This window comes from Mirounga leonina, unplaced genomic scaffold, assembly GCF_011800145.1.
Source record: "Mirounga leonina isolate KUSES-001 unplaced genomic scaffold, KU_Mleo_1.0 Mir_154, whole genome shotgun sequence".
Lineage (NCBI taxonomy): Eukaryota > Metazoa > Chordata > Mammalia > Carnivora > Phocidae > Mirounga > Mirounga leonina.
Window position 1 is genome coordinate 31161553 of NW_023270389.1, and position 27195 is coordinate 31188747.

Here is a 27195-nt window from a genome sequence, read left to right on the forward strand (position 1 = left end):
GTCTTCATTGTTATTGCAAATTTATCTCTTACTGGTCGTTTTCATATTACCAATTATGCAAGTTAGTAAATTGCTTTATATTATATATTAATGTTACTGGATTTCTCCAAAATTTAAGAGTAACAAACTCCAAAATGCCCTTCAATTTTACTTAGCAATAAAATTCATGCTCTGGTCTCAAAAATGATACTCCTCATCACCAAATTACTCAAAACTAGAATAGCCTTTTAACAATATTTAACACAGCTCTGTCAAATATTATTTTCTACAAACTTCCTATAAACCTCACTGGAAACAGAAAAAAACAGAACAACAACACAAAAAAACACCACATGTGCCAGCAAAGTCTAATGACCCATGCTTTTTCACGTTTGAACAATTATCTCCCTAAAATTTCTTGAACTATTTCAAAGGTAACCAATTCCTAAAGATACTAAGTGTTGGAGATTTGCACCAGTTTGAGCAATATGCCATTAATCATTACAACTGGCTTTTTATCAAAGGAGGGAAATTCATTATAGCAAAAGAAAAATGAGTGACCAAATATAACTAATTATCTAGTTAAACATTTATAAGACCCTAGTATTTGTATCATTTAATCATCATTATTTATACTACCTAGCATAATAATTACTCTATCTAAATTATGTAACCAAAAATTCTATCTTTCCCACCTTATCATGAGCAGAATAGTTGATTAATGACAAAGATACTCCCATCTCTCCCACTCCTCCCATGAGCACCACCAGCTATACCTTGAAAAATTAAATATGGCAAGGAAAAGTCTCTAACTGAGAGAACACAGAGATAGAGACAGGGAGAAATAAAGGGAAGAGGCTTTCTAAAGTTTATTCATTTATTCCACAAGTATTAACAGGGGTCGGGATATAAACAAATGAATACATAATACAAAAACAAAAAAAAGAAACTAAACATATACATAATAGTTCTAATATTTATTCCACATACTTAAGTACTATGCAGAGAAATATATAATGGAAAATGAGTGGATGGTTATTTTAGATTGGGTAATTCAGGGATGACCTTACAATTTACACAGTAATTAAAAGACCACAAGGAAAGGAAGCAGCAGAAAGAACAGCTGGAGAAAATGTCTCAAGAATGACGGTGTGAAAAGTACAGTGTGGCTGTCAAGGGGGACAATGGTAAGGAATGAGGCTCAAGAGGTAAGTAAGCACTGACAAAATTACATAGCACTCTGATGGCTAGAGTAAGGAGTCTGAGGTTTACACAGGAAGCACTGTGCTCTGATCTACTATACCTTTTACAAAGGTAACTCACAGTGCTGTGTGGAAAAGGAACTAGAGAGGAGGATGAGTAAGGCTAGAGTGGAAGCTGGGGGTCTGGACATAGGTAATGGACTTGACCTGGGAATTACAGTGAGATACGACAGCAGCTGGAATCAGGATATGATCTTGACATAGTCAAAGGAACTGCTGATGAACTGAATATGAGAAGTGAGGAACAGGGACAAATCAAGGATAAGTCATAGATTTTTGGCTTGAGCACACAGACGGATCTTGATGCCATTTACTGGCATAAACAAGGTGAAAGGAGAGGCAGTTTGGGCAGAACATAGGCAATAAAAATGTAATAAAGATTATAACGTGCTATACAAACAATCAGTGGGCAGAGAAATCTGTGGGCCGAGTAATTACTGGCAGAAAGTTGTCACTATCATAGTCACGGTGGACATGGTCATCATCACCATCAACTAATGAGTGCTATGTGCTAAGCACCATACTGAAAGAAAGCTCCCTATCAACTCTATGGAGTAAAAAATAATTATTCTTCTCATTTATTGATAACTAAGTTTTATAGATGTTAAATAACTTGCTCTCCATCACATAGCTAGAAAGTGGGAGATCCAAGAATTCATCCTAGACAATGTCTTCAGAGCTCATGTTCTCAACCACCACACTACACAGCCAGTCCTTCTGCTTCCTTCCAGCAACTCTACAGATAAATGCTGGTGTGTTCCAAGGGTACTATCCCTAGCCTTCTCTTCTCACTTTACTCATTCACTCTGGGCAATTTTATTCACTGTTCAATCTCACCCATTTATTGGCTCTGGAAGTTAGTGTTAGTTGATTCCAGGTATCCCCCACACCCTCTACTGGACACCCTATCATAACTCTCCTAGAAACTCCTCCTCCATCCCCTTATTCTCCCTTGATCTACATCCCTTTGATCTATACTTAATGAGATCCAGTCAGGAAAGAAAAAGAAAAGATGTGTAATTAAATTTATCCTATATAAATGTGCCTGATAAAAGAGGTCCTCATCAAAAGTTCTAAATGTAAGAAATATTTGCTTTATGAATACTTAGTGAGAAAGCTGTTTGAAACATAACCACAGTCACATGAAAAAGTCATAATATTCACATAATAATGATATAAAGGAAGACAAAATATAAAGATATCCTAAATGTAATGACAATTTTTTAAAATTTTGATTCCAGTGTACTTAACATACAATGTTCTATTCATTTCAGATGTACAAAACAGTGATTCAACAATTCCATATATTACTCAGTGCTCATCAAGATAAGTTACTCTTAATCCCCTTTACTTATTTCACCCATCCCCCCACACTCCTCCCCTCTGATAACCATCTGTTTTTGTTATCTATAGTTAGGAGTCTGTTTTTTTGTTTGTCTTCCCCCCTCTCTGTTTCTTAAAAACCACATATGATTGAAATCCTATGGTATTTGTCTTTCTCTGACTTATTTCACTTAGCATTACATTTTCTAAATCCATCCATGTTGTTGCAAATAGCAGGACATCATTCCTTTTTATCACTGAATAATATTCCATTGTACATATATACCACCTCTTCTTTATCCATTCATCTACCAGTGAGCACTTAGGTTGCTTCCACAATTTGGTTATCGTAAATAATGCCACAATAAACATAGGGGTGCATGACTCCCATTAAATTAGCATTTTTGTATCCTCTGGGTAAATACCCAGTAGTGTGATTACTGGATCATGGGGTAATTCTATTTTTAATTTTTTGAGGAACTTCCATACTGGCAACAACAGTTTGCATTCCTACCAACAGTGCAAGAGGGTTCCTATTTCCCCATGCTCTTGCCAACTCTTGTTGTTTATGATTTTGATTTTAGCCATTTTGACAGGTGTGAGGTTTTGTGGTTTTGATTCGCATTTCCCTGATGATGAGTGATGCTGAGCATCTTTTCATGTGTCTGTTGGCCATCTGTATGTCTTCTTTGGAGAAATGTCTGTTCATGTCTTCTGCCCATTTTTTAACTGAATTATTACTTTTGGGGGGTCTTTCTGTATCCCTCAGGTATGGGTGAATTGTATAAGTTCTTTATATATTTTCAATACTCTTTTATCAGATATGTCATTTGCAAATATCTGTTTCCATTCAAGTAGATTGTCTTTTGGTTGGTATTTCCTTTGCTGTGCAGAAGCTTTTTATTTTGATGTAGTCACAATAGTTTATTTTTGCTTTTGTTTCCCTTTCCTCAGGAGACATATCTAGAAAAATGTTGCTATACCTAATGTCAGAGAAATTACTGCCTGTGTTCTCTTCTAGGATTTTAATAGCTTCAGGCCTCACATTAAGGCCCTTAATCCATTTTGAGTTTATTTTTGTGTATGGTGTAAGAAAGTGGTCCAGTTTCATTCTTTTGCATGTTGCTGTCCAGTTTTCCCAACACCATCTGTTGAAGAGACTTTTTCCCATTGCATGTTATTGTCTCCTTTGTCAAAGATTAATTGATGATATAATTGGGGGTTTATTTCTGTGTTTTCTATTCTTTTCCATTGATCTATGTGTCTGTTTTTGTGCCAGTACCATACTGTTTTGATTACTATAGATTTGTAATATAATTTGAAGTCTGGAATTGTGATACCTCCAGTTTTGTTCTTTTTCAAGATTCCTTTGGATATTCGAGGTCTTTTGTGGTTGTTCTACTTCTGTGAAAAATGCTGTTGGTATTTTGATAGGGACTGCATTAAAACTGTAGATGTAGTATAGACATTTTAACAATATTTGGTCTTCGAATCCATGAGCATGAGTACCTTTCCATTTCTAATTTTTTTTTAAAGATTTTATTTATTTATTTGAGAGAGAATGAGATAGAGAGAGCATGAGAAGGGGGAGGGTCAAAGGGAGAAGCAGACTCCCCGCCGAGCAGGGAGCCCGATGCGGGACTCGATCCCGGGACTCCAGGATCATGACCTGAGCCGAAGGCAGTCGCTTAACCAACTGAGCCACCCAGGCGCCCTGCCTTTCCATTTCTTTGTGTTGTCTTCAATTTCTTTCATCAATGTTTAATAGTTCTCAGAGTACAGGTCTTTCACCTCTTTGGTTAAGATTATTCCTAGGTATCTTATTATTTTTAGTGTAACTGTAAATAGGGTTATTATCCTAATTTCTCTCTCTGCTGCCTCATTATTAGTGTATAGAAATGCAATAGATTCCTGTATATAGATTTTGTATCCTGTGATCTCACTGAACTCATTTATCAGTTCTAATAGTTTTTTGGTGGAGTCTCTAGGGTTTTCTATATGTGGTATCATGTCATCTGCAAATAGTCAAAGTTTTACTTCTTCCTTAGCAATCTGGATGCCTTTACTTCCTTTCTCTTGTCTGATTGCTGTGGTTATGACTTTCAGTACCACTTTGAATTAAATGGTGGGAGTGGACATACTTGTCTTGTACCTTAAGGGAAAGCTGTTTTACACCAATGAACATGATGCTTTCTCTGCATCTACTGAAATGATCATATGGTTTTTATCCTTTCTCTTATTGATGTGATATATCACATTGACTGATTTGCAAATATTGAACTTGCATCCCAGGAGTAAATCCCACTTTATCGTGGTGAATGATTTTTTTAATGTATTGTTAAATTTGGTTTGCTAATATTTTGTTGAAGAAGTCTGCATCTATATTCATCAGAAATATTGGCCTGTAGCTCTCTTTTTTGTTGTGTTTTTATGTGGTTTTGAAATCAGGGTAATGCTGGCCTCATAGAATAAATCTGGAAGTGTTCCTTTCTCTTTTATTTTTTGGAATAATTTGAAAAGAACAGGTATTAACTCTTCTTTAAATGTTTGGTAGAATTCGCTGGTAAAGCTGTTTGGCCCTGGACTTTTGTTTGTTAGGAGTTTTTGATTACTAATTCAATTTCTTTGCTGGTAATCGATCTGTTTAAATTTTCTATTTCTTCTTGTTAAGTTTTGGTAGGTTATGCATTCTAGGAATTTATCCATTTCTTCTAGATTGTCCAGTTTGTTGGCATATAATTTTTCATAATATTCTCTTACAATCCTTTGTATTTCTCTGCTGTTGGTTATTTCTCTTCTTTCATTCCTGATTTTGTTTGAGTCTTCTCTCTTTTGCTTTCTTTCTTTCTTTCTTTTTTTTAAATGAGTCTGGCTAGAAGTTTATCAATTTTGTTGATCTTTTCAAAGAAACAGCTCCTGGTTTCATTGATCTGTTCTATTGGGTTTTTTTTAGTTTCTATACCATTTCTTTATTATTTCCTTCCTTCTGCTGGATTTGGGTTTTGTTTGTTCTTCTTTTGCTAGCTCCTTTAGGGGTAAGGGTAGGTTGAGATTTTTCTTGCTTCTTGAGGTAGGCCTTTAGAGATTAATTTATTTAGAGATTAATTCATTTATCCAACAAACATTACTGAGTAGCCATTACCTACTATCAGTGACATAAAATATAATCCACAAAAGTGAACACTGAACTGCTGATATAGTATATTATTTTTCTTAATTGAAGTATAATTGATGTACAATGTTATATTAGTTTCAGGTTTATAACATATTAATTCAACAATTCTATAGGTTACTTAATGTTCATCACAGTAAGTATAGTCACCATCTGTCACCATACATTATTACGCTATTACTGGCTATATTCCCTATTCTATACTTTTCATCTCTGTGACTTATTTTATATAACTAGAAATATGTACCTCTTAGTCCCTCCACCTATTTTGTCCATCCCCTCACCCACTTCCCCTCTGGCAACCACCATTTTGTTCTTTGTTTTTAAGAGTCTGTTTTTTTCTTTATTGTTCATTTGTTCTATTTTTCAGATTCCACATATAAGTGAAATCATATGGTATTTTTCTTTCTGTACTGGACTTATTTCATTTAGCATAATACCCTATTAAGTCCATTCACATTGTCATCAATGGCAAGATCACACTGCATCTTTTTTATCCATTCACCTATCAATGGACACTTGGGTTGTTTTCATATCTTGGCTATTGTAAATAATGCTGCAATAAACATAGGGATGCATATATCTTTCCAAGTATAATCTTATTTATTGGAAGCATATGAGTATAAGGAACTACCCAATAATCATTATTTTTTCTGAGAGTACTCTTTTTGTTGTCTTCCAAATTATATATTTCCTCTACTATAACACTTTCCCTAGTATTTCTATCATGAAATGTAGCTTATATAACATTATAATGAGCTTTTATGCTCATTATGTTCCATTAGTGACTAAATATCCTTGAATACTATTACCTCACTACCTTAGACTTGGAGATGAAAAATAGCATAGTATAAGCAAGACATGACGGAATCTGAGTCCAAAATAAAAAAATGACACAAAATTTAGTTGGAAAAGTAAAACGAGACCAGATGATGCAAGACCTTCTAAGTCAGACAAGGAAATGCAGAATTCACCCTAAGAACAATAAAAAAGCAGCCCTTTAAGGAGAGTGAGATAATGAAACGTACACTTTAAAAGGATAATTCACGCTACAATGTAAAGAATGGATTAAAAATGGTAAAATGAAAGGTACAGAGCTCAGTTACACAAAGTTTCTGCAATAATCCAGGCAAAAGGTGACAATAACCTAAATGTAGAGAATTAGCAGATCCGATAGTTTTTTAGGAAATAAAATCAAGAGAACATGGAAATTGCCTAAACATAAGATATGAGATTCCCTTGTTTGTAGTTCAGGCAACCAGAGGGATGATGGTAATAATCACAAGCAAAAGTGCAATCTTGGGCAAAATAACAAATTTCATCTTAAAGACTAAGAGCTTGAGGTACCTATAAAAATATCAAGGGTCGTGGTGATTAGGATCAAACTGGCCAGGAAATGTATGAGGAGCTTTCTCTGTGAAAGCTAAAGAATCACAGGCTTGGAGTCAGACAACCCTGGGTCAAAACCCAGCTCTACCACTTACTAGCTATGTTACTGTGGGCAAATCTGTTCATTAGTCTGAGCCTCAGTCTCTTATTTGTAAAGTGTGAAAAATAATGCTTTGTATGTTATCTGTTAGAAATAAATGAGGAGGGGCGCCTGGGTGGCTCAGTCATTAAGCGTCTGCCTTCGGCTCAGGTCATGGTCCCAGGGTCATTGGATCGAGCCCCGCATCAGGCTCCCTGCTCCACGGGAAGCCTGCTTCTCCCTCTCCCACTCCCCCTGCTTGTGTTCCCTCTCTCACGTCTCTCTCTGTCAAATAAATAAATAAAATCTTTAAAAAAAAAAAAAAAAAGAAAGAAATGAGGAAATGTATTCAAAATGTTTAGCACAAGATAGGTGTATTTTCAGACTTCAATCATCAGCAGGTGCCAACAGTAGCGGCCGTACCACTACCCCGGACAAAAGCAGGATGAAGGTGGTAAGACAGTGAGCCAGGTGGTCAACTTTTCAACTAATGCGAGGAATGATGAGGAGGGTAGAAGATAACAGCTATCAGAAAGGTGAAAATCCTTTAGATGGGAAGCAGGAGTCTCAGTACAGCAGGTTTCACCCCTTCCCACCCCCAAGAGAAAGTAGTGATCAGAAAGAGGTACTGTGGACGGAGAAGGCTTCTGTTGCTTCCTCCTGATCCTCATGGTTTATGGCTATTAGAGAACAAGTAGCCTCTACTTGAAAGGGTTATGGGGTAAAAGCAGTGTCCTTGGAGGAAAGAGGTACATTCCAGTTAAAAACAAAGAAGTGAAAAAAAAAGTTCAATAAGAAATGAGGGATGTAGGTGATTACTCGTACAATGAAGGAGAAATTCTGTAGGTATTTGTATATTTTAATATTCACATTCAAAAAGGTGGTGCTTAGAAAGAGAAGTGACTGATTTCACACCAAGTTTATATGCGTTCAACAAATATTTGCTGAATGTCTACCATGTGCCTGGGTTCCATTCTAGGGACTAGGGATAAAGCTTATACTCTAGGAGAACAATGATAACAAACAAAATAAAGAGTGCTAAGGTGATAAATTCTATGGAGGAAAAAATACGGCATCAAAGGCATACTGTGTTGGGGTGAAATTTCAATTTTCATTGAATGATCAAAGTATGTGATATTTAAATATATACTTGAAGATGAGTGAGCAAGCTGATAAACTACTAGAAGGTTTTAAACAGACATCATTTGACTATAATGTTATATTTTATATTTAAATTTTGTATAATTTTATAATGGCTTCTGTGTTGAGAGTAGAGTGAAGAGAGGCAAGGGTGGAAGCAGAGACCAAGTGGGAGGCCATCACAATAAGGTATGTGAAAAATTAAAATAATTTTGACCAGAGTGGTAGCACAGAGTAATAAGTATTCTGAGTCTAAATATATTTTAAAGCTAGAGCCTATGGAATCTATTAACAGATTAGATATTAGATGACAGGGATGGGAGGGAGTCAGGAATTTCTCTAAAAATTTTAGCCTAGCAACTGAAAAAATGGACTTCCCATTACTTGTGATAGAGAAGACTATAGAGGGGCGCCTGGGTGGCTCAGTCGATTAAGCATCTGCCTTTGGCTCAGGTCACGATCCTGGGGTCTTGGGATCGAGCCTCATGTCGGGTTCTTTGATCAGCAGGGAGCCTGCTTCTCCCTCTCCCCCTGGCTCATACTCTCTCTCAAATAAATAAAATCTTAAAAAGAGAGAGAGAAGACTGTGGATAGAACAGTTTTATTTTTTTTTTAAGATTTTATTTATTTATTAGAGAGAGAGAGAGCACAGCATGGGGGAGGAGGGAGAAAGAGAAGCAGGCTCCTTGCTGAGCAAGGAGCCCCATGTGGGACTCGATCCCAGGACCTCAGGATCATGACCTGAGCCGAAGGCAGATGCTTAACCACCTGAGCCACCCAGGCACCCGTCAGAACAGTTTTAGGAGGAATATTTAGAGGTCAGTTTCAGACATGTTACGTTTGAGACATGCAAATCTGATGTCAAGTATGCAAGTGGATACATGAGTTTGGAATTCAGGACAGAGGTCTGGATTGAGATATAAATTTGACAGTTCCCAGCATATAGATCATATTCAGAATCCTGAATTGTTTAGAGATTCAGGAGGTGAGGAGTAATCAGCAAAGGAGGGACCATTTAGACAAGAGAAAAACAAAGTTCTTAGAAGCTAAGCAATGAACAGGCTTCAAAGAAGAAAGGATGATCAACTCTATCAAATGCAGCTGGTGACTCAGGAAGATGAGGCCTGAGCCCAGACAGCTGGACTGAGCAACAGGGGAAGTACAATCCTGGCAAGAGCAGTTTCAGTGGCATAGTCAGGGAGGAAGCTGAATTGGAGTACATTTCAGAGAGTGAAAGGAGAAATGAGACAAAACTACAAATAAATCTTTCTAGGGATTTTGCAATAAAAGGCAGCAGAGAAATAGGTCAACAGCTGGAGAGAAGAAGGACTTCAAAGGCTGTTTTTTGAGTTTGTTTGGTTCGGTTGTTGTTTGATGGAAGAAATACCAGCACAATAGTATGTAATGGGGAGGACTCAGTAGAGAAAGGTGAAATAAGCACGGGATGAAGATGGGATCTGGGGCTCACGGGAACGCTGGCCTTTGAGGACAGCTGGCTCAGTTTATCCGGAAACAGAAAAGGCAGGTCACAGGAGTACAAGGTTCTGGGAGGAGAATATCCATGGGAGGAGTCTGTGGGCGATCTCTTCTGATTGTTTCAGTTTTTTTAAGGGAAGTAGGAAGCAAGGGCATTAGCTGAGAGTGAGGGTGGGGGAGAAAGTATTGGGGGCTGAGGAGAAAGAAGATGAAGTAGTCATTGAGGAGGCAGGGGAACAAAGGCACTCAGGGTATGGCTGCTGACATATAATCTAAGGGTTACGTGAGGTCCATGGTCATGAACTTAAACTATGGCAAGAGTCTTCTTTCCTCAAAACAGCTGCTGCTTATTTTCCTGTACCTTTATCAATAATGTTATTCAATGAGCTAAAATGTTAAAAGGAGACCAATACATATAAACTTGTATAAAGACTCCCCAAAATAGAAGCTCTGCTCGATGCTGTATGATAGGTGCTTTGGCAAAATCAATTCATCAAAAGAAGCTACATGATGACCCTTATTTCACAAAGAAAGGAATCCTATAAGATAAGCTAAAGACAGGGGAAGGTAATACAGTTATCATGTGCAAAAATCCTATCCACTCAACAGTCAACTGGGGGCTGAGTCACTCTGGCCCATAATGCACCTGGATTACTAGCTTGACATGCTATGAGGTAAATCTCATCTCACCTCTTCACACTCCTTTCCCAGAGAAAGGACAAGGACAAGTGGATTGTAGTTTGGGCTGCCATGAAGCTTTAAGGAATGGTCTACCTTACTGCCTGGATTGGAAAACAGCAAGACAAGATTTTCATACCTTCCAAACTGTCTATTTTTCTACCTGTAAATGTGGGATGCCCTCTTTCACAGGTAGCCAAAGTGTTACACTAGTTATCTACAAATTTACAAGTAATAATTATAACCTAAACCCTGAAGATTATTACAATTAAAATTAATCCTCCTTCTAATCACTCCCAGAAATCATTAGAACTGTATTAATAATTGTTTTATATTTACATTTATGATAAACTTGTGAATGTACCACAGCCCTCTTCAATCAATGACCATAAATCAAAATTCTCACAAAATGTTAGTTGTAAACTTCCCTTGTTTAAAATTAGTCTCATAGTAGAAAGCAAACATTTTACTATTTATCCGTCACTATCTTGTACATAGTCTGCATTTTTTTAAAAAATTAAGCCAAACCCATTGTTCCACAAACAAGAGTCCTAAAACAGTAAGAATATATAGAATAAAAATCTAGTCAAAATATCCTTGCAGTACCTTCTAGGCTTTAATGGAGGGACTCAAAGAAGGAAGAGAAGGGAAAAAAAATGGAAGCTGATAGAACAAATTTTCCCTAAGCTCAAGAGAATAACAGTAATACAAAAACACATTTGAAAAGATACATAAATCTCACAATCTAAAACTTCAAAAAAAAAAAAAGAAACTCCTATTCTAAAAATGAGACCATACATTATGCATTATGGGGTTAGAGTATTCATCTCGGAACAAGGAAAGGAAAGATATGCCAAGAATATACATCACTCATCATTATAACAGGGCATAATTGGTATTTGACACTTGGAAAGCTGACTTCCCTAGGTTTCTGTTTATGTCCACACTGTTATTTGCATTACAAAAGTGAAAGAAGTCACTTGGCTACGGATGTTGCCATATCACCCCGGTTATTCAGGCCAATGGTGTGGAACAAAACAAAAGAAGGTTGTCAACCCCGAGCAGACACTGTCCTTTCCCAGCCCTTTAAAATAACGCTACTGAGAACAGTAACGTTTTTCAAAGACCTAATAAGCAGTAACACCTATAAGCTCTTGTCAGGTAATCTTTCTTTCATGATCTCACACTATCAGTCTGAACGCAGAGAGGGGGGAAAGCCTTCTCCCTTCCCCCACTTGCCACAGGCAGCTAGAACCTAGGATGACACTTGCCCGTTTCCAACAGGGAAAGCGGTCCAGCCACACAGGAACAGCAGCAGGGGGCATACACGAAAGGGACCAGTGTGAAAAGAGATGCAGAACCACATATATGATCTTGAAATTTATGCTGCGTGGCAGCCTTGTGTCTCATAGGAAAACAGGTACTTTCATTTTTGCCTCCTACTGCCACTCGACCTTTCCTGGCTGGTGACTCAGTAGGTGGCAAAAATGAAAGTGCTTTTTTCCCTGCCTTTGAAACTAGGGCTGTTCCAAACTGTGGATTTCAAAATCATAACATGAACCACCTAATTTTCTGAAGTACTTCTTCTACTGTCTTCACTAGAAACAGTAAACTATGAAACAACAGTGTTTGCCTAGATGTGTAAGATTGGCACTAAGATGTGTTTATATCTATCTGATAGTTAGAAGTTGCTTAGTATAATCTCGGTAATTTATGGCCAGGACACAAAATATAGACAGATTTTAAAAAACAACCGTCTTGAAATTAAAATATTGGACACTGTATATTAACTAACTGGTATTAATTCAAAACTTAAAAAACTTAGGTAAGGGGCTAATTTAAACATCTTCATTTGAACGAGTCTCTGGTTGGCTTCAATTACATATTCTTATTGAGGCCCTGCTCCATGTGAGGAAGTACAGTACCCAAGTAAGAGACAGTCCTCTTCCTCAAGGAGAGCTTAACCCAGAAGAGAGAAGAAAATATCCACATAAAATAACACAAAGGTGTCAGAAATACCATAAGACATACAAAGAATGTGTATCATCAGGTTTCCAAGAAAAGATACTACAGTCATAAAATCAGAAAAAGCTTCATGATAGAAATGGCATTTTAGGTGGTGCCTGAAAGTGGGATAGGATTTCAGAAGTTGGGAGAAAAAAATGAGGGTGCAAAGTGAACAAAATCACAGAGGCAGAAAAGGTAGTTTATGTATAGGCAGTATTTTCTGAACTGTGTTTTAGACACCAATTCTGGAAGAAGACAATAGATGCACTTAAAAAGAGGGGGGGAAGGGGAGCCCCACAGTCAGATAAGGGTACAGTGTTATTTTAAACACTACACCCTATGTTCTCCTCTTGGAAATTTAAAATGCACATTAGAATAAGAAAGGCTCTGAGCAAGGTCATAAAGTAACTGTTAGCCCAAGTCCCCCCAACCTATAGAACTCATTTGAAAGAACGTCCATCAATTCTTCAAACAATTTCAGAATTACTATCTAAGTAAAACTGAGATAAGGTGAGCAGAGTAAATTTGACACATATTACAGAATGCCTCATACACAAAACTGAGAAATGTGGTCTTTATGAATGACAACAAAATGAGGTTTTGCCCCTACATGGGGGTGTTTGTTATTCAAACATATCATTACATACTAAGCTTAATGGGAAGCTTTGTATGAAACATTTTTTTTTAAATTCATCTTATTTTACAAAAAAACAAGCAACCACCTAACAGGAGAAGCATACTACTAGTCAGAGAACATGAGAAAAGCAGCAATAATGGAAGGCAGTTGTGGAGAAGGCAAGATCAGCCAGCCAAAGCAAAGACAGGTAGGTACCAAATACACAGGCACCCCCACAAGCTAGACTCAGCCTCACGTGCGTTCTTTTTTCCCTAAGTCTAATATTAACTCTCAAAGCCTACAGGTCATTCAATTAAAGTCAAAATCTAAAGCTGCCTTTTTTTAAATATTTGTACATGAGAACTAAGTTTTCTAAAACACAATTTAAAAATATACACAATTCTGACTACAACTTGGAAATTCATAATTAGCATTTTTTGGCTTTTATTTCTTAAAGGAACTTTTACACACACACACACACACACACACACGGACGCACGCCAGCCTTCATTAGAAGAAATTACCTGTGGTTGGAACTGGGGAACAGGTGGCCCTTGCATTCCTTGTGATTGCTCATCCATTGTCTGAAGCAATAGGAACTTTAGAACTCTGCAAAAATATAAAGTTGAAATTTAAATAATGTAATCATTACCAAGTCATGTTGCTCATCATATGCCTGAGGCTTGCATTCAAATATCAGATTTACCTAATGGTTCAAAAAGCACCCATTAAGGGCGCCTGGGTGGCTCAGTCGTTAAGCGTCTGCCTTCGGCTCAGGTCATGATCCCAGGGTCCTGGGATCGAGTCCCACATCGGGCTCCCTGCTCTGCGGGAAGCCTGCTCCTCCCTCTCCCACTCCCCCTGCTTGTGTTCCTGCTCTCGCTGTGTCTCTCTCTGTCAAAAAAATAAATAAAATCTTTAAAAAAAAAAAAAAAAGCACCCATTAAGATATCCCATATTCTTCTGTCATTTGCTAAATCCAAGCTCTGTTTAGCTAAAACAAAAGGTATTCACTGTCTCAACTATGTCCATTTCTCCAAAGTAGTATTATGTGCTTAGAAAATCCTATTTTATGAGATGAAATTCTCTCTTCTCCATTATACCTTATAGACCAAACAGGCTTCCCCTTCCCCATGCCAGTGTGCAAAGATAATTACAATAAGCTTCCCATCAATGTGGTAAATGTTCTACAACTCTAAAGTGCACCTCATCTTCATATTCTAAAAATGTTAGTACTTTTGTTATGTATGTCCAACTATAATTCTTACTGTAGTTTTTAGGTTTAAACTTAAAAGGCCAGTCCTCCTATGAGGGTGTTTATGTTTTTATGCATACTTTGCTTGTAATTAAAAACATTCAGCCATCAACTCAGTTAACATAAGCTGAAGACTAATTCTATGTCACCTACTGCACAAGGCTCAAAAAGTGAACTACAAACAAGACACAGCTATTGCCCCACCGAACAACACTTTTTCTACACAATGTCAATTATTTCTAGGTTCCTCACAAGTGTTATTTTTTAACTAAAATATAATGTGTGGGTTGAAAAACTAGGATCCATTTAAATGGGATTAACAGAGAAACTAAAACACATCCTCATTTCATTATACTCTTTTAGAAAACAGTTAAAAAATGACATGGGTATTTGTATTGTAAATATTCCCTTCCATCTGTAACTTGTCTTTTTAAAAACCTTTCTAATGGCATCTTTCAATTAACTAATGAACAGAAATTCATAAATTTAATAAGGTCTAATCAATCGTTCCTTTACAATACCTTTGTGTACTATTTAAGAATTATTTCTGTACTCCAATTTCTCACACATTATCTTCTAACATAAGCTTTGTTGTTTTACCTTTCAAGTTTAGATCCATAATTGACCTGGAATTAAATTTTTGTATGACAAGGTAAAGTCAATATTTAGGTTTTTTTCTATATGGATATCCAATTGACTTCAAATCAGATATTGAAATGATCAGGCTTACCCCACCCTCCCCCCAACACTACTATGTCATCCTTGCCATATATCAAAAGACAACATGTACATAAACACACACATACCCCCACACACATTGCAAACTTGCTGAACTCACTTATCAGTTCAAGTAGATTTTGGGGGATTCTTGCCTTATTTTAATGACTAGAACTTCCAGTACAATGAACCTAAGTAGAGAGTAGACATCTTTTTATTGTTCCTATCAGGAATAAAGTGTTGGGAAGGAAAAATTTCCCTTCACTGTTCAAGATTCTTCTAGCTGCTGTAAGAATCAAATTGACACGACAGTAACAGGAGAAAAGTTTGATAATATGTATCAAAAGTAACAGGAGAAAAGTTTGATAACATATATACCTTCTATAGATATATATATATCTTATATATATATATAAGCAACTCAGGAAAACTGAGCAACTCCCCAAAATGGTCAAAGCCATCAACATAAATACCATCTTCAGCCAAAGACAAAAGATGTTGGGAGTCAGTTACGGGAGGTTACCAGGAAAAGCACAGTAAACAATAGTAAGGTTGTTATTCAGATTAACTCATTGCCATCTCTATTGGTAATAGTTTCTAGAAATTGAGTCAAACCCTCTTACTGGTACAGCAAGGGAGACACCTTACAAATGGAGATTTTTTCTTACAAATACAACTGTCTCATACAAAATGGTAACCTATACTCAGGTTCCAGAGCTTCTCCTGTGTTTGCAGCATCTTAAAAATAACCAGCTTAAAATAATCAATATGCCGGGGCACCTGGGTGGCTCAGTCGTTAAGCATCTGCCTTCATGAAGCTCGGATCATGATCCCAGGGTCCTGGGATTGAGCCCTCCATCAGGCTCCCTCCTCCGTGGGAAGCCTGCTTCTCCCTCTCACACTCCCCCTACTTGTGTTTCTCTCTCTCTGTGTCAATAAATGAATAAAATCTTTAAAAAAATTAATCAACATGCCAAAGAGGCATATCTTAGAAAAATATGCTCCCTTACAAAAGCATTCTTCACATGAATGAAAGATGTACATTTTTCAAAGATGTCTTAATTTATCAGGTTGAGATAGTGCCCTTCTATTCTTACTTTGCTAGATTTTATAAAGAATAGATGTTAAATTTTAACTCAAATGCTTTTTCTACATCTGAGATAATTATATAGTTTTTTTGTTTGTTAAAATGTTCAGGTATGGTGATTCATTTTTGAATGTTAAGCCGGTATTCATTTCTGGGATGAACCTCATTTGGTCATAACATATAACTGTATTTTCTATTTTTGGATTGGATTTTATATAGTATTAGATCCAAGGAGAGGAGGAGAGGGAAGGAGAAAGAGAACTCTAGTAATGAATTAGAATATCTTTTACTGTGAAATCCAAATAATTAAAATCAGCATTTCACATCTAGTGTTGCACAGTTTCACAAAACATTCCATGAAAAAAAGGGTTTCCAGGTCAAAGACCTCTGTGAAATATTACTCACTATATAAATCACTCTTAGAGCATTATAATAAATACCAGCATACTAAAGGATCCAACTCAATCTTCTAGATTATAAATTCCATGTCGCAGGGACCTATATGTGTCATCCACAGCTGTATCCCCAGTGCTTAGGTCAATGCTTGGCACAAAACAGGTGCTGAACCAATATTTATTTAATTAATTAATGCATGTATGCCTATCATAAAAACATCACATAATTATGGTTACAGTTTAATAAGTCTAAAGTCAATGATAAGAAAAATCATGATCAAATTCAACAAATCTGGCAACCTTCAATCAAAAAAGGTGCCCAAAGAAGGTGCTGCCTAAATTGGATTTTAAATAATGAAGAGGAAAAGTTAACAAGGTTTAGATGAGCCAAGCAAGAGAGGAATTCTGGGAAGAGGAAAAAACACATCGAAATACTCAAAAGCAGAGCACAACACTTTATAAAGAGCTTCAAATTAAAGTTGGCAGGTAGTAGGAGATAGGGGGTGGAGAGTTAGTAGCAGGTTACCTTAACAACACAGAGAAGTGTCAGTTCATGAAAAAAATTATGGTATTTACTTTATTCAGTTGGTACCAGAGAGTTAATGTTGGATTTCAAGCAGCTGAGAGAGAGGATTTCACTGTTTGTGAAAGACAGTCTTTCTTGCCACATGACAGAGTAGAGGAATTCACAATCATAAGGAAGATCAGTTAAGAAGCTATGGCAACAAAGATGTCCATCGACAGATGAATGGATAAAGAAGATGTGGTATATATATACAATGGAATATTATGTAGCCATCAAAAGGAATGAGATCTTGCCATTTGCAACGATGTGGATGGAACTGGAGGGTATTATGCTGAGCAAAGTAAGTGAATCAGAGAAAGACATGTATCATATGACCTCACTGATATGAGGAATTCTTAATCTCAGGAAACAAACTGAGGGTTGCTGGAGTGGTGGGGGGGTGGGAGGGATGGGTGGCTGGGTGATAAGACACTGGGGAAGGTATGTGCCATGGTGAGAGCTGTGAATTGTGGAAGACTGTTGAATCACAGATCTGTACCTCTGAAACAAATAATGCAATATATGTTAAAAAAAAAAAGAAGAAGAAGAAGATAGCAGGAGGGGAAGAATGAAGGGGGGAAATCGGAGGGGGAGACGAACCATGAGAGACGATGGACTCTTAAAAACAAACTGAGGGTTCTAGAGGGGAGGGGTGGTGGGAGGATGGGTTGGTCCAGTGATGGGTATTAAAGAGGGCACGTTCTGCATGGAGCACTGGGTGCTATGCACAAACAATGAATGATGAAACACTACATCAAAAACTAATGGTGTAACTATGGTGATTAACATAACAATAAAAAATTAAGAAAAAAAAAGAAGCTATGGCAACAGTCAAGAGATGACAAAGCCCTTCACCAAGGTCCTCTGTTGTTGTTTTTTTTTAAGATTTTATTTATTTATTTGAGAGAGAGAATGAGCGGTGAGGAGGAGCAGAGGGGGAGAGAGAGAGAGAGAAGCAGACTCCCTCCTGAGCAGGAAGCCTGACATGGGGCTCGATCCTAGGACCCAGAGATCATGACCTGAGCCAAAGGCAGACACTTGATGGGACTGAGCCACCCAGGTGCCCCCCATGGTCCTCTTGACCTCACCCAGCTTTCAACACAACCATCTCACTTTCCCAAAATGTTCTATGATCTCTTATTCTTCTCGCTTTTCTCCTACACTGTAGCTATTCTAAGTTCCTTTTTCTATCTAACATTTATATTTGAGTGCTCTAAGGCTTAAAGCTTTTTTGGGGGGTGCCTGGGTGGCCCAGTCAGTTGAGCATCTGACTCTTGGTTTAGGCTCTGGTCATGATGTCACGGGAGGGGGGACTGAGCCCCACCTCACATTCTGTGCTCAGTGCAGAGTCTACTTGAAGATTCTCACACTCTGCCCCTCCCCCAACTCATGTGTACATGCACTCTCTGTCCACACCCCTCTAAAATAAATAATCTTTTTTTTAAAAATCTTTTTTTTTTTTTAAACCTACTATCTCTGCTGAAGTCATACCATCCAGTCCCATGACTTTGAATAGCATCTCTATATGATTACTCTGAAATCTGTATCTCTACCACAGGTGTATGGTCTGAGCTCTGAGCTATCAACACCAATATCCAACTGTCCATCTGATATCTCCACCTTGATCGAGGATTCCAACTCCCATCCTTCCAAAAAAATAAAATAAAATAATTCTTTTCCTCTAATATTCTTTATCTCTTTTTATGAATCACCATCTATTCAGCTGGTCCGGCCCCAAAATTCTCAAGCTTCTGGGTCTCTGGACCTCTTTATCTGAGGACCCCAAAGACTTTTTGTTCATGTGAGTCATGCTCTATCAGTATTTCACATAATTGAAATTAAAACTAAAAAAAAATCATTAAAATACATACTAATTCATTTATAAATAATAGCAATAACACTATTACATGTTTATACATATTTTTATAAAAAATAACTACATTTTTAAAAATGAGAAGAGAGGCACTGTCTTATATTTTGCAAGTTTCTTTAACGTCTGTCTTCAGAGAAGCAGTCTGTTCAAATACATTGTTTTGGCAGAAGTATATTCCAAAAAATCTGGTCTTACACAAATATATAGTTGAAAAATAGAGGAATATTTTAATAACCAATATGGATATCACTGTGGATAACTTGACAGGTGGCAAATTCTGAAAGGTTAACTGCCATGTAGACTCTCAAATCAATGAAATTTATACTCTGTAATGTTAAAATCCAATGGTCTCTCTTGCTCTTTGAATAGATCTTTTACTCATGCTTGATTTTGTAACACCATGCATTGGTCATCTGAAAAATTTTAGTTCACTGGGTTACTCAGATCATCTAAATGTTGACCACTTCATTATATGAATCAAAAAAAAAAATTCCTTAATACCAAAACTAATCTCATCAGGAAAGTCCTTAAGTACCAGGAAGATGTCAAGGTTATAGTGATGAATATAACTTCTCCAAAATTCCAATTTTTACTTTATAAGTTCGAATCTTGTCATTAGTGACAAATAATTTCAATTGTTTTTCTTTAGATGACTGGAACTTAATTTTCAAGAAAATGTCTACAAAACACCCAAGTCTGAAGAACCAAAGTTTGTCTTTCAGTCATTCTTTCAAGTAAAAATGGTGCTCCATGAAAATAGCAGCTGCTCGGCTTGCTCTTGAAAGAACTGCACAAATGCTTCTCCTTGATACAAGTTTGATTTGCTGCAGTAGTACTAAATTAAGTATACTTCCCATTTAATCACATATATTAAAAGACATGTACTCAAAGGTTGAGATTTGATTAAAAAAATAATAATACTCTTTAACTGCTTCATCAAAGACACTTAAAAATGAAAGTCACATTTTTATTATAATTCAGAGCATGTAAAGAACACAAAAACTAGTACAGTCTAGTGTGTGCATTGATTCAAGCTAAGACATCAGTGGCTTTACAAATGTCTTAATATTAGAAAAATTGTCTGATCTTGCAGACCACTTGAAAGAGCCTCAAGATCCTTACCCAACCCTCCACTCCCACCATCCCCAGAAATCTGGAGATCACACTTTGAGGAAGAGATGGTCTAATTAAAAACCTAAAATTCATTCTTTATTCTTATTTTCCCCCCTCACTTCCCAGTTCCCCATATCTAACACATCAGTAAGTGCCATTTGTTCTATTTCCAAAATATACCTCAGATTTGTCCATGGTCTTCTAGCACCACAAATAAGACCCTACAAGGTATCTCCACCAGGAACTACTACAATAGCCTACTAATTGGTCTTCTTTTCTGCCATTTTCCTCATAGTGGTATTCTGAAAACATAAATCCACTCATGACACTCACTGCACTTAGACTAAAATCCCAACTCCTTGCCAAACACTACAGGGCCCTGTAAATAACCTCCTGCCCACCCCTTCTACATTTGCTCATCCCAGCCTCTCTCATTGCCTACCTTCCAGCAACGTTGAACCCCCTTCTCTCTTCTTAAACCTGCAAAGTCCTTCCTAGCATCAGGGCCTTTGTACTTGCTGTCCTCTAGGCCCAGAATCCCTGAAAACTGGCTCAAAATCAGGCCTACCCTAACAACCCTCTCCAGAGTAGTATCCCCCATTATTGTTCATATCATCACTCGTTTCTACTGAGCAATTATAATAATCTATAATTATCTTTTTTTTTACTTGTTTATTATCTCCTCTGCTATAATGCAAGTAAACATGAAGACAAGAACTTGTCATTGTATTTCCTGTTATATTCCCCACCAAGTACCTGACCAAAAAAAATGGGCACTTAATAAACATCTGCTGAATGAATGAAAAATGAATAGAAATGAAAAATATAGTACATATTTTAGAGTTGCTTATGTTTAGACTTTTAGGACTTGTGACTGATCAGATGTGTTTGGTAACAGTAAAGGAAGTTAAAGATGACACCAAAAGTCATTTTTAGCATGAGGTGGAAGGGACTATATATGGTGGTAGCATCATCCAAACTAGACAGTGAGGAGAAACCAGAATAGGGTGGGTGTTAGGACAAGCAAGACACAGGATGAGGATGGTATAGGAAAAACTAATTGTGAATTATTAGGAGAGAGACTGTAAATATAAAGTTTTTAACACATTAATTTTGCCAAGGAGAATCTCTGGAGAAGGGGAATTCAATATATTGTCTTGTAATTCTCATACCAATTAGTGATTAAGTGAAGGCTTTTCAATGTGTTTGAAAACAGTTCTCTTAAGCATATTACAGGTCCCCAAAATCTTTCAAAAACTACAAATATTTTCACATATATCTACAAACTCAGTGCACATTAAAGTCTTCCACTATCCTTGTGTGTAGTTACATATTTTGCAGAAAATAAAACTACAAAATTAGGAAAGTGAATTTCAGATGTAAAAACTAACTCAATGACAAAATTATTTAGTTTTTAAAAATTATAACTGTCAGTGTACTAAACCTCATAATTCATATGACCCTGGTAAGAAAATTATTAAATAAAATATACTGTATATATTACAAAATAATCTATCCCTCAGTGACACTATATCAGATAACTATCTTAATTTGCTGAAACAGCATTATAGCACCATTCCCTAAATAAAAACACTTTTCTTAGTTCCCATTTTAATAAATTTATAAAATTTAGAAATCCCTGAGATAATTATAAGCAAATTAAATCATGCTAAGTGCATACTTTTTTCCCTAATATCTGAATTGAATAACACATTTATTTTTTAAAAGATTTTATTTATTTATTTGGGAGAGAGAGAGAGCCAGCATGAGGGACACAGGGAGAGGGAGAAGCAGACTCCCTGCTAAGCAGGGAGCCTGATGTCATGACCTGAGCTGAAGGCATACACTTAATGGACTGAGCCACCCAGAAGCCCCTGAATAACCACATTTAATGTATTAATTTTAGCCAAAATCCTAATCAAAATGAGAAGCTTTATTTTATGTCTATAGACATCTTCAATGAATTTCACCTTTAAAAATTTAGTATTTTTTACAAAAGTTGACTGAAAATAAACCAACATATATTTCTCAACACTAACTTGATTCTTTGTTAATTATAAAATGTAATATTAAAACTTATGTAATAGAATAAAAAGGATGAGATTCCTTATATATTTGTAAGAAAATCATTTGGTGCATTTTATTTGTGATCATAATTTTTCTCAAAAAAATTATGACTAGGGGTGCCTGGATGGCTCAGTCGTTAAGCGTCTGCCTTCGGCTCAGTTCATGATCCCAGGGTTCTGGGATCGAGCCCCACATCGGGCTCCCTGCTCCGCAGGAAGCCTGCTTCTCCCTCTCCCATTCCCCCTACTTGTGTTCCCTCTCTCGCTGTGTCTCTCTCTCTGTCAAAATAAATAAATAAAATCTTTAAAAAAAAGAAAAAAGAAAAAAATTATGACTAGCCATTAGACAGAAAAAAAATTTCAAGTTATAGTTAATATTAAAGAATGCTTAGCTCAAAAAAATTTCCTTCATTCTACAACAAAATTACTTAACAGTAAAGTCATAAAGTCAACAAAGCCAACCTTGCAACCTTTTGAATTCAACTTCTAAATTTAAAGCTTAAAGACACTATTCATTAAAAAAGACTGTTTCTAAATATTCTGATAATCATGATATCCAGTTTCTCTGCAACCCATTCTTGACAGCGTGTGAAATCTTAAATATGAAATTATGTACATACCAATCTGAAGAGGGATTTTAGATAAAGCTTTAAAGTTTTTTTCTTGATATTTTAAATTCTAAAGAGTTGAAGTACACTAATCCAAACTAATTTAATAGTTTTCCTTTTCTTGAAATAAAGTTTTCCTTCAATCATCAAGGTTATTTATAAAATCTCCAGTATTCTTTCTAGTTACATATAACATTTAAATATTCTATGAGAAAATGTTAGTAAGATGTATTTCATTGACCAAACAGCTATAAGTTATAAATAACAAAAAAGAGGGTCAATTGTATTAAAATAGCAATACCACTCTAATCCAAAAGAATGCAATTGGTTTAAATGTATTTGATTCCTAAAAAATAAAAGAATACCATGGAAATTTTAGGGGACTGATACTTGGCAGAGTCTAAATACTCAAATCCAGAACTAAATATTTTTATTTACCCAAAGTCACCATTCAACAGTAATATTCCTAACCTCACCCTTCGGTCTCCATTTAACTGAATATTTCCCATAATCAAGCAAGTGACATTTACATATCAGGCAACACAAAGAAAATTAGGTAGAAGTACTTAGCATCAATAGTTCATTCATACATTTCTGTGTTATCATGAGTAAGTTTTTAAGAGCTACTAAGATAACTATTAGATCTTTGAAGAGAATGACGAATGCTTCTAGAGCGTTACAATCTCAACATTTATAATTAAAAACATTAAAGTAACCTAGCACCCAATCTTGGCTTCTAAATGCCATTCTTCACTTAGAGCTCTGAGTCTGGGCTCTTGGAGAAATGGTTGATTCCAGTGCCGGGGCTGGGAAAGCACAAGCTGAGCCTAAACCTCATGTTGTGCCAGAAAATACGGTAGTGTGTAAAGAACAGTGTGGACATGTGAAAAGGACATAGGAGCTAGCATGAATAGATTCCTACTGGCCACATTTGGAACAATTTGAGAGTAACAGATGATAGCCCACTGAATAAAGTAAGAATCTGTGAATCCATAAAGATATAAATTAATAAATGTGAAAAGTGGGAAGCTATTCCTTACAAGATGTTACCTCATAGAGAAAGATGGAAAGAATGATAAATTTAAAAAAATCACTATTTGCCAGTGATCAGGGAAATAGCTGACTCAGGTAAGAGTCATCAATGGATCCTAAACTAGAGGAACAAGTTATTTTCAGCGTCTGAAAGTATCTAAACCCCCACCAGACACACACAATTATAAAAAAATAGTAATTACAAAAGGATAAAGAATAATTCTATAGTAGAGAACCTAACATCACCAATAATGGAACATACAGACATCATGTGTTTCCAAATATGATGCACTTAGAAGAAAACATAACTTCTGTGATATTCCTGCCAAAAATGCAAACCTTGAATTTAAATGTAAGGTAATACCAAATAAACCTAAATCAAGTATACCTATAAAGTAACTGGCATGTACTCTCAAACTGTCTATGTTCTAGGCAGAGAAGCACTGAAAAACTGTTCCAGACTCGAAGAGGCCGAAGAGACACAAGTGAATGCAAAACAAAATCCAAGATTTTCAATTCCTATAAAAGCACATTATTGGGACAATCTAAACAATGAAATTTCAATAAGTTCTGTATAGTAGTAGTAATACTATAACAGTGTTAGTATCCTGATTTTTAAATTTTACAGTAGATATGTGAGTGAATGTCCTTGTTTTAAAAAAATACACAATGAGGTACTTAGGGGTAACAGGGCATCATGCCTACAACTGATCTCAAATGTCTCATTTTTATATTTTTTATATTGTTATATATATATATGCAACAAAACAAATGTAATTAAATCTTAACATTGGGGGAATCAAGATGAAGATTATATGGAAATTCTTTGTTCTATTTTTATAATTTTTCTGTAAATCTGAAATTATATAAAAATTAAAAGTTCAAAAAACAAACTGAAAGATACAATATAAAAAAGAACATTAAGGGCGCCTGGGTGGCTCAGTTGGTTAAGCGACTGCCTTCGGCTCAGGTCATGATCCTGGAGTCCCTGGATCGAGTCCCGCATCGGGCTCCCTGCTCGGCAGGGAGTCTGCTTCTCCCTCTCCCACTCCCCCTGCTGTGTTCCCTCTCTCGCTGTGTCTTTCTCTGTCAAATAAATAAATAAAATCTTTAAAAAAAAAAAAAAAGAACATTAAATTATCTATATCAGTGTTAACAAAAAAAAGCAGATACATACCTTTATCACAAAACTTCACGTGTCTTTTAATTAGAACTGCTGTATTACTACCAGAAAATATGTTACTTAATGAACTCTTCAGCCATTACTATACTTCAATAATTTATTATTTCTCAATTTTGGAAACTCACTTTTTCTGTAAACTTGTCCTAAGATAGTCTCTTAAAATATTATTTACACTAGTTTTGCTACCAAAAAAGTTCCTTTAAATACTAAATATCTCAAACTAATGAAAAATAAATACATGTGTAAACATATATCATAAATCAAAATGGTTTGTTTTCTGGAATGGCCCAACATTCCAAGGAGATTTAAAACTACACAATCTGTGAAAGAGATCTGTGTACAGGAATTTCATATTTCATCCTTTTGTAACAATGATCAACCATATTGTTTCTTATCTAATACTTACTTTTCTGTGTTATTAAACTCTTAAAGCTATTTCCTGCTACTTGTTACAAAACACTTGAGTATTCTCAACAAAGGAACAAGTTAAAAATGGCATTCCAAGTATAAAATAATAAAGTCACAGCACTGGGAAAGAAGTAGAAGATCTAATTCCAGTTTAAATCTAACCCTACAGTCTCCTCAGAAAGCAGAGTGTTCTGTCTTAATTCTGTTAACAGTCTAATAGGCACAAAGAAATGTACATTACAAATAAACAAAACATTTTGAAAATCACTGATAAAGAAATACAAATTTAAGCAACAATGAAATATAAAATTGATAGCCTATCAAAATGACATGTATTTTTAAATTATATGTAATGCTTATATGAGTGTAATAACCTTCCTAGAAAATAATATAACAAACATTAAGAATCTTTCATACATTTTCACTCAGTACTCTGAATCCCACAAATCTATCCTAAAGACATTAATCAGTGACTGAATTTTGGATTACATTCAAGAATGTATATTAGAAAAGCACTTATCATAGAGGAAAATTAAAAACAATGTAAAGATCCAACAATATAAAAATGGCTAGATAAATTGTAGTGCATATGTAAAATAGAACACTAGACTTACAAAATGTTTATTGAAATTTTTTAATGATATTTAAAGATGTACCCAGTATAGGGGTGCCTGAGTGGCTCAGTCAGTAAAGCATCTGCCTTTGGCTCAGATCATGATCCCGGGGTCCTGGGATTGAGCCCTGAGTCAGTCTCCCCACTCAGTGGGGAGTCTGCTTCTTCCTCTCCCTCTACCCCTCCCCCCACTTGTGCTCTCTCACTGTCTCTCAAATAAAATCTTAAAAAAAAAATGTACCCATATTATAGGTACTCAAAGGATACTTTTCTTATCACTACCAATTAGTTAATTGGTAACTAAGCTTTCTATCTTGCCAAAATATAAACTAAATAATGGTAGGAAAGGGGTGCCTGGGTGGCTCAGTTGGTTAAGCAACTGCCTTTGGCTCAGGTCATGATCCCAGTGTCCTGGGATCAAGCCCCTCATCAGGCTCCCTGCTCATCGGGAGCCTGCTTCTCCTTCTCCCACTCTCCCTGCTGTGCTCGCTTTCTCTCTCTCTGTCAAATAAATAAATAAAATCTTTATAATAAACAAACAAATAAACAAATATAGGAAATTGTCTATTTTATATATCACTGTACTCCCACAGTGACTGGCACAGAGTTAAACATTAAGAAAATATGTATTTGCCTATGATTCTAATAGGAATTCATAATATACAAATAAAAAATTGCAATATAATAAATGTATAAAATATAATAAAATGATAAAATTATCAACACTGTTTATAAAAAAAGTATAAAATGTATAAAATAAAATGTATAAAATTATCTTAATAATAAAATATATGTAATAATAATAATAAATGTATATAAAATTATCTTAACATTGTTTTTGTATATATATATAATAAATGTATAATAAAATGTATAAAATTATCTCAACACTGTTTTTAAGAAAAGCACGTTTGGGGGTGCTTGGATGGCTCAGTCAGTTAAGCGTCTGACTTCGGCTCAGCTCATGATCTTGGGGTCCTGGGATCAAGCTCTGAGTTGTGGGGGTTAGGGGGGGTCCATCTCAGCAGGGAGTCTTCTTCTCTCTCTCTCTCCCTCTGCCCCTCTCCCCTACTCATGCGTGCATGCACTCTCTCTATCCCCCCTTTCAAATAAATATTCTTTAAATAAACGAACAAACAAATAGAAAAGCACATTTGTA

The 27195-nt window shown here is 36.0% G+C and overlaps 1 protein-coding gene across 3 annotated transcripts in view; it reads right to left on the reverse strand.

Annotated features, from left to right (window-relative positions):
• NEK7 (NIMA related kinase 7) overlaps window positions 1–27195 on the reverse strand; it is a 165196-nt gene that overhangs the window by 80128 nt on the left and 57873 nt on the right. For all 3 annotated transcript variants that reach the window (XM_035010389.1, XM_035010390.1, XM_035010391.1), the window contains one exon: window positions 13646–13730. In XM_035010389.1, the coding sequence (XP_034866280.1) occupies window positions 13646–13702 (57 nt within the window). In that variant the 5' untranslated portion in view covers window positions 13703–13730. The remainder of the gene's footprint in view (window positions 1–13645; window positions 13731–27195) is intronic.